Source organism: Malaclemys terrapin, chromosome 1 (assembly GCF_027887155.1).
Source record: "Malaclemys terrapin pileata isolate rMalTer1 chromosome 1, rMalTer1.hap1, whole genome shotgun sequence".
Classification (NCBI taxonomy): Eukaryota; Metazoa; Chordata; order Testudines; family Emydidae; genus Malaclemys; species Malaclemys terrapin.
The window spans coordinates 352,195,949-352,204,806 of NC_071505.1; the positions used below are offsets into that span (position 1 = coordinate 352,195,949).

Genomic DNA, 8,858 nt, shown 5'->3' on the forward strand with positions numbered 1-8,858 from the left:
ATGGGGGTTCCAGGGTGTTGCTTTGGGGCACAGAGAGTCACACCTCACCCCTTGGTTTACTGCAGGAGTGTTAGTCAGTGACTAATGCGGAGGCAGTGTGCTCAAAGCCCTATTTAGGTTTTGACCATACAACTCCTGAGTGTTGCAAGCATTGTAGTGTTATCTGAAGTCCTGTGTACCTTTTAACACTTTGTAGATCAGCCTAGTGATCTCAAAAATCAGCAAGTGTGCCTTCTCTGGGCCACTAGAAACCATCTCTTTGTATCTGTGCAGCATTATTAACCATTATGTTTTTCCAACTGGTGATAAAGTGGTGTGCCTCCTCACATTGGGCTTTCCCTGTGATCCCCACTGCAAGCACTAGGACCTTCTCCCCCCGTTTCCTAGAGGGTTGTGATCTGTGCTTTCTGGGCTCAGGGGTGTGTCTTTTCTCAGCAGCCCTTTCATATCTGCTTTCTATGTCTTACCAGCCCAGGGAATTTCCTCCTCCCTTCTGTGTGACAGGTCATTAGCATTTTCACAAAGAACTATGTCTTCAGTAGAGTCTACATGGTGGCTTTGAGAGAGAGAGAGAGTTAGCTTTCACAAGCACACCAGGAATAAAGTCCTGAAAAATCGGGACCTGGATTGGGGTACCCTCCGTCATCCCTTTCTCTATCACTGAGAGATCAGTTGTGTGACAGTTCCCCTCCAGGAGTTCAGTTACACAATTCCCTCTCACAGCCTAAAGCAGAGATTTGATGCCTGGGTGAGCAGGTGCTGAAGTGGGCATTCTGTCCTGGGTACCCTCCCCCATGTGATCAGTGAGGAGACATTCCCATACTCCTACTCTTCCTCCCCAGTTTCCTTCTGTGGGCCCTCCTAGCTCACAGCTAACTGTCTGGACTGTTGTCTCACTAGCAAGCGTTCAACCGTCCGTCCCAGGGCCGGCGCAAGCCATTAGGCGACCTAGGAGGTCACCTAAGGCGCTGACATTTGGGGGGTGGCGACCACGGCGGCCGAACATCAGCCGCCGTGGTCGTCGATGGTATTTCGGGGGCGGGACCTTCCGCCGCCTCCGTTGGGGGTGCCATTTTGGGGGTGGGACCTTCCGCCGCCTAGGGCACCAAAAAGGCTGCCAGCGCTCCTGCTCCCTCCCTCACCTCCTCCCTTCCTAAGGTGCTGTTGCCTCCTTCTTCAGTGTTAAAGGAACTCTCCCCACCTCCTCAGTGGTTTATAGGATTCCATCACTCTTCTTTGAGCTCCCCTCTGGGGCACAACTTCCTGTGCTCCCTAGCACTGCGTTATTCCCTTGCTAAGCTGCAATCTGGACATGTTTCTCCCTGACAGGCAATACACACCTCTCCCTCCCTGAAGATAGGCTGCCTTCAGCTGCAGGGCAGGAGATGGTCTCAACTTCCCCCGCCTCTGGAAGCGTGCAGCTTCCCCCTGCTGCAGAGCACTCAAGGAGCCTTATTCCTGTTCCCTCAGTGGCTCCTGGGACTTTCCCTCTGGGTCCAAGCAGAAATCTCCTTCTTCCTGTAGGCAGACACTTTAAAGGCCCCAACCACATGGAAGAAATTATTACCAATTAGCAGATTGATACGATTATCACCTACTACCCCCACTGATAATACAGCTTCCAAATATCAGAGGGGTAGCCGAGTTAGTCTGAATCTGTAAAAAGCAACAGAGGGTCCTGTGTCACCTTTAAGACTAACAGAAGTATTGGAGCATAAGCTTTCGTGGGTGAATGCCCACTTCATCAGACGCAAGTAATGGAAATTTCCAGAGGTAGGTATAAATCAGTCTGGAGATAATGAGGTTAGTTCAATCAGGGAGGGTGAGGTGCTCTGCTAGCAGTTGAGGTGTGAACACCAAGGGAGGAGAAACTGCTTCTGTAGTTGGATAGCCATTCACAGTCTTTGTTTAATCCTGATCTGATGGTGTCAAATTTGCAAATGAACTGGAGCTCAGCAGTTTCTCTTTGGAGTCTGGTCCTGAAGTTTTTCTGCTGTAAGATGGCTACCTTTGCATCTGCTATTGTGTGGCCAGGGATGTTGAAGTGTTCTCCTACAGGTTTTTGTGTATTGCCATTCCTGATATCTGACTTGTGTCCATTTATCCTCTTGCGTAGTGACTGTCCAGTTTGGCCAATGTACATAGCAGAGGGGCATTGCTGGCACATGATGGCATATATAACATTGGTGGACGTGCAGGTGAATGAGCCGGTGATGTTGTAGCTGATCTGGTTAGGTCCTGTGATGGTGTTGCTGGTGTTGATATGTGGGCAGAGTTGGCATAGAGGTGTGTTGCATGGATTGGTTCCTGAGTTAGAGTTGTTATGGTGTGGTACGTGGTTGCTAGTGAGAATATGCTTAAGGTTGGTGGGTTGTCTGTGGGCAAGGACTGGTCTGCCTCCCAAGGTCTGTGAAAGTGAGGGATCATTGTCCAGGATGGGTTGTAGATCACTGATGATGCGTTGGAGAGTTTTAAGCTGAGGACTGTAGGTGGGAAACTGGCAAAGGTGTTACAAGCTTTCAAGGCTGATTCCCCACTCTGGCACATCAAGTGCAGAAGGTGGGGGCCCATAATGATTTTAAAAATTAATACTGACCATTCCAGGTTTGTTTTAAACTCCCACGGTTACAGCTTTTTTTCTGACATTGAATGAGTAGATGCTGCCACCACCCAAGTGAAAAAAAAAACTCCTTTGAAAACCCAGGAAGGCACACTTGGGAATTCCGCACTGTGGGGTACCTTCAAGCCCTCTCACCCCCCTTTCAGGGAAGAGCTGAGGAGGAAAACAAAGGAAATCAGCTGTTGCAACCAGCTAATTAAACAACATGTGCACAAACCTCTTAGGGACACAAAAATCCAATCCTGTATTAAAAAAAACATAAATTTTATTAAAAACAAAAAGAAAGAAAATACATCTGTAACATAGGCTTTTTCCTAGTTTAAAAAAATACCAAAAACAATTACAAGGATTAAGCATCAAGATAGCTTCTTGAGGCCCAGCTTAAAGGTTACAAGCAAAACAACAGCACTAGGGGTTAGCACAGAGGAGTCCACAAACCATAAAATAATAAAGAGATAAACCTAATTGAGTCTTCCTAGATCTTTCCTGATCTACTTACATAGCTGGGGTTTGAAATGAGTAGTTTCTGGGTATGAGCTGATGATTTTCATACTTGGCCCAAAGCTTTTTACAGCATAGTTCCAGCCCTGTCCCTTCTCCCCAGGAGAAAAAACACAGTCAGACAATGTGGAAGTTTCTTCCCAATTTTAATAAGTTCCAGCCTTCCCATTGGCTCTTTTGGTCAGGTGCTCACTCCCTCCCTTTTATGTATGGACTTTTTAATCCTTTGCATGTAAAGCAAGTAGAGAACAGCTACTAAGAGGGACTTTATAGCCAACTGGTTTGCTGGGTGTCATAACAGGGAGTTACCCCCTCCCTTCATTTATCACAACTATATCCATGGATCACTCTTGTCCATATGCTTGTTGACCACCTCGAAGAATTCTCATTGATTGTTGAGGCCTGATTTCTCTTTACAAAAACCATGTTGACTCTTCTGCAAAAAATATGTTAATCTATGTGTCTGACACTTTTGTTCCTTAGGCCTGGTCCACACTAACCCCCCACTTCGGACTAAGGTATGCAAATTCAGCTACGTTAATAACGTAGCTGAATTCGAAGTACCTTAGTCCGAACTTACCGCGGGTCCAGACGCGGCAGGCAGGCTCCCCCGTCGATGCCGCATACTCCTCTCTCTGAGCTGGAGTACCGGCGTCGACGGCAAGCACTTCCAGGATTGATCCGGGATCGATTTTTCGTGTCTAGACAAGACACGATAAATCGATCCCAGAAGATCGATCGCTTACATCCGGACCAGGAAGTAAGTATAGACGTACCCTTACTATAGTTTAACCAGTTTGCCCTTTACTGAAGTCAGGCTTTCTGGCCTGTAGTTGCCAGGAGCAAATCTGGAGTCCTTTTTAAAAATTGGTGTCACATGAGCTATCTTCCAGTCATTTGGTACAAAATCTGATTTAAATGATAGGTTACAAATCACAGTTAGTAGTTCTGCAATTTCACATTTGGGTTCCTTCAGAACTCTTGGGTGAATCCCATCTGGTCCTGGTGAAATATTAATGTTTAATTTATCAATTTGTTCCAATACTTTCTCTAATGACACCTGAATCTGGGACAGTTCCTCAGATTTGTCACCTAAATAGAATGGCTCAAGTTTGTGAATCTCCCTCACATCCTCAGCCGTGAAGACCGATGCAAAGATTCATTTAATTTCTGCACCATGGCTTTATCATCCTTGAGTGCTCCTTGAGCTTCTCAATTGTCCAGTTGCCCCATTGGTTGTTTTGCAGGCTTCCTGCTTCTCATGTACTTAATTTTTTATTTTTGCTATTTCTTTTTGAGTCTTTGGCTAGCTGGTCTTCAAATTCATTTTTGGCCTTCCTAATTCTAGTTTTGCACTTTACTTGGCAGAGTGTATTTTAAAACTTTCCATGCAGCTTCCAGGGATTTCACTTTAGAGCTGTAGCTTTTAATTTCTGTTTAACTAACTTCCTCATTTTTGTGTGGTCCCAGTTTTGAAATTAAATGCTACCATGTTGGGCTGCTCTGGTGTTTTACCCACTACAGGGATGTTAAATTTAATTGTATTATGGTCACTATTACCAAGTGGCTCAGCTGTATTCACCTCTGGGACCTGATCCTGTGCTCCACTTGGGACTAAATCAAGAACTGCCTCTCCTCTGGTGGGTTGCAGGACTAGCTGCTCCAAGAAGAAATTATTTAATTATTTAAGGAGTCAATAAACTTTGTCTCTGCATCCTGTCCTGAGGTCACATGTACCCAGTCAATATATGGATAGCTGAAATCCTCCATTATTATTGAGTATTTTAGTTGTATAGCCTCTCTAATCTCCCTGAGCATTTCATGGTCATTATCGCCATCCTGGTCAGGTGGTTGGTAGTATATCCCTACTGCTATAGTCTTATTATTCGAGCATGGAATTTGTGACAAAGTGATGGTTTTCCCTTGTTATGTTGTGTGTGAGCCTATGTGAGCCTTACTGTTTTGCATGAATACTGTGTGTACCTATGTATTGTACCAATGCCAGGCCCTCTGACAAAAATTCCAGGGCCAGGGCCATCTCTAGAGGGACTTTTGGGACCAACCCATCACCTCTGGGACCAATCACTCTGACCAATTGTGCTGGCCCGTGGGTCTCCCCAAAGCACTGGGCCCGGAGCTGTCACCCCAATTCATTGTACCCTAGGAATGGTTCTGCCCAAAGCAGAAGAGTCAATGGGTCCTCTAGAAATGTCCACCTGACATTTGGGAGGTGCTTCGCCTGCGGTAGCTGGTGCCCAGCGAGCTGCTGGCTGCATTGCTGGGCTCACTCTTCTGGCATGGCCAGAACTTCCACATGCCCATTTGGATGACCTCATTGACACTGGTAACATCCCGTGCATGCGTAGGAATGCTGCAGCCCGCCTGGGCGATGGAAAAGGTCCCCATGATATGTATGAGGAGATACTAAAAAGACTTGGAATTTTCAGCTTGGAAACGAGATGACTAAGGGGGGATATGAGAGAGGTTTATGAAATCATGAATGGTGTGGAAAAATTGAATACAGGAATGTGAGCCCTCTCCTGGAGACAGGTGTTTAAGGCAGGTCAGTGCTTTCTCCTGGAAGAGACAAGATCCAAACTCTCCCCTCTACCTGATTTGAAGCAGGGATTTAAAAACAGGTCTCCCATGTCCCATGTGAGTGTGGGGCTCAGTCTCTTCAGCTGGAGCTGTTCCACTTTGTGCTAATAAACTTTAGTTTGTATTTTATTTGTATTTGTGTTTCTCACTTCAAATCTATCTTCTGCAGTGAATACATTTGCTTTATATTTTACCTGAAACAGTGTGTTTGGGTTCAAGTGCTTAGGAAAGCTCAGGTTACAGAGGTTAGTGTGTGTCCTCTCCACATCGAGGGAGGGGCGGACTGTGTAACGATCTTACACTGGCCAGGCTTCAGACCAGGGCAGGACAGGGCAGTACTGTGGTGCAAGGTTGGGGAGCTGGGGGGAAGTGACTTGAGCCTCTCTAGCCCTATTTCTCAGCAGTTTGTCCAGAATTTGGCATCCACAGCTGTGTCCCAGTGAAGCACGGTAAGACACGGATGCAGAGATTACTGTTGATAGGTGATTCATAGACTATTGATCACTACTCCCAGGAGGAATCCCCCTTTTACAGGTGGGGAAACTGAGGCAGCAGGAAAGGTTTGTTACTATTGAAAAGTCCTAATCAGTGCTTACATTAGACTCAGCTTCACTGTTCAGCTTCAGCCCCAGGGCAATGGGTGCCCTGTGGTTCCAGATAAGGTGGTGTGTACGTGTGTAAATAGCCGGCTAATGGAAGCTGTGCTGTTTATCTCCCTCCCTGTGAAATACTGAAGCCACCCTGGCCTCTTCCATCCATCCTGTCTCACCAACTAACACAGGGGCTTATCGTTCTGCCTCTCTCAGCTGCTGTCCTCCTGGCTTCAAAGATGATCCCTTGCCCTGCCCTGGAGGCCTGGCTCACGTCAAAGGGCTCCCAGCCCATCCCCATTGCTGGGACCCAGGGATTAGGAACATCAGGGAGCTGAAAGTTAAGGAAATAAGCCACACAAGGGTCTCTTCCATCAGGACTCTGTAGCTGAGCTTTAGGGCCCACAAGCTGTATGATGCACAGTATAGCCCGCCTGCAGCACAACACTGCCCCCAACCTCAGCTGCTTTTATAAGGATTCCTGGCTTCCCTCTCCACTTCCCATTGGCCTGTTGGCCCCAGCGCTGTGTCTTCGCTGCACTCACTGAAGGCTCCTTGTTGGGCTGAAGCAGTTTCTGTCCCAGCCAAGGAGCAGAGGGAGCCCAGCTGGAGGGGGAGGGAGTGGGAGAGGAACCAGGAGTGGATGGGGCTGGAGAAGAAAGGAGCAAGCAACAGAGGTGGGGCCTTGGGGGAACATGTGGGATGGGGAGGGGCATTGTGGAAAGAGGTGGGGCAGGAGCTTGGGGGTATAGGCAGGATGGAACACGGGGCCTCAGGGGTCCAGTTACCAGCAATTAGAAAGGTGGGAATCCTATGATTTAATAAGTTGTACACAGACTGATTCCTCAGTTTGTCCCGCAGATACAGCACAGTAATCCCACAAAAGGATTAAATGTCACTTTGACAGTCCAGTCAATGATTCAGGGAAGAGGGTCCAGCACCATGTCACCAGCCAGCTCTGCACGTAGTTCAATCTCAGAGTCAGAGCCTGAGGAGAAACCATTAGGCCCTTTCATAAGTAAAGAGCTGGAGCAGCCTGCCCCGAATCTGTTTGGTCCTCACCCCGTAGATGATGGGGTTTAGCATGGGGGGCATCAAGAGGTACAGGTTGGCAATGAGAACATGGAAATGTAGGGGCACATTCTGGCCAAACCGGTGCAGGAGGGAGAAGAAGAGATTTGGGATGTAAAAGGCTAAGATGGCACAGAGGTGGGAGCTGCAGGTCCCAAAAGTCTTGAGCCGGGCGTCCTTTGTGGGAAGGCTGAAGATGGCCCTGAGGATCTGGACATAGGACATGGCGATAAAAATCACATCCAGGCCCATCACGCAGAATAACACAAACAGGCCATAGTAACTACTGATGCGGGTGTCGGCGCAAGCCAGATTCACCACGGCTATATGCGCGCAGTATGGCTGGGGGATGATGTTGGTTCTGCAATATGGCCATTGCCTTGCCAGGAAGGGATAGGGAAGTGCAAGCATGCCACCGCGCAGCACCATGGTCAGGCCGATCTTGGCCACAATGGGGTTTGTCAGGATGGTGGAATATCTCAGGGGATGGCAGATGGCCACGTAACGATCCAGAGCCATGGCCATGAAGATCCCAGACTCCATCGCTGAGAAGCAGTGAATGAAGTACATCTGGGTGAGGCAGGCACTGAAATCGATCTCCCGGGAACTGAACCAGAAGATGCTCAGCATTTTGGGCAGGATGGATGTAGACAGGACCAGGTCTGTGATGGCCAGCATACAGAGGAAATAGTACATGGGCCCATGGAGGTGCGGCACCCTCTTCACAATGAACAGGATGGTGAAGTTCCCCAAGATGGCTATGATGTACATAGTGCAGAAGGGGATGGAAATCCAGACATGGGTTGCCTCCAGGCCAGGAATGCCCATCAGAATGAATGTGGAGGGATTGATGAAGTCAGTTGTGTTGGAATCTGACATGGAGTAGGGGAGAAGGAGTCCAACTCTGAGGCAGAACGGTGTCTCCTGGATGTACCGTACGTCCCCCTGACTTCCTGTATGTAGGGTGGTGGTCGCAGTACAAATGCCTGGATGGAGAGACAATGTAAATATGAGACATACATGCACAACTAGAGGCTGTTCCTATGGGTGAAGCAGATTGGTCCACCCTTCACACACTGAAAAATGACATTTTTATTATTCAGAGAAATGAATTATGAACACATGATGCTACTAATGCCAATTTCATGTATTACAGTGCTCAATGTTTCAGTAACTCCTGCACATCATGATCTGGGAAACCTTAATAGGCACCAGCAGGAAACACAAGTGTGGATACTCATTATTCATCATTTTTCCTTAGGCCTTGTCTACACTGCCAAGTTTTTTCACCAAAAAATAGCTTGTGGGAAAAGAGCTGTGATCAGGACACACTGCAGTGCATAGCAAAGGTGAAGGAACTGAGGCATTTGTACCTGAAGGCCAGGGAGGCAAATGATCAGTCCAGTGCTGTGCCCCAGACCTGCCTTTTTTTAAAGAGTTGGACACTTTTCTTGGGAGCGACCCCACCTCCACTGCCA

At 47.7% G+C, this 8,858-nt stretch overlaps 1 protein-coding gene across 1 annotated transcript; it reads right to left on the minus strand.

Moving 5' to 3' along the window:
• Positions 1-7,311: 7,311 nt before the first annotated feature.
• On the minus strand, positions 7,312-8,304 carry LOC128833195 (olfactory receptor 52R1-like). Its single transcript, XM_054021218.1, has one exon. It carries the CDS (start codon positions 8,257-8,259, stop codon positions 7,312-7,314), a length of 948 nt encoding a protein of 315 aa, XP_053877193.1. The 5' UTR covers positions 8,260-8,304.
• Positions 8,305-8,858: the final 554 nt, after the last annotated feature.

What these genes read in the sequence shown, in the direction of transcription:
- LOC128833195 (XM_054021218.1), bottom strand. Translation starts at nt 8,259, where the DNA reads ATGTCAGATTCCAACACAACTGACTTCATCAATCCCTCCACATTCATT.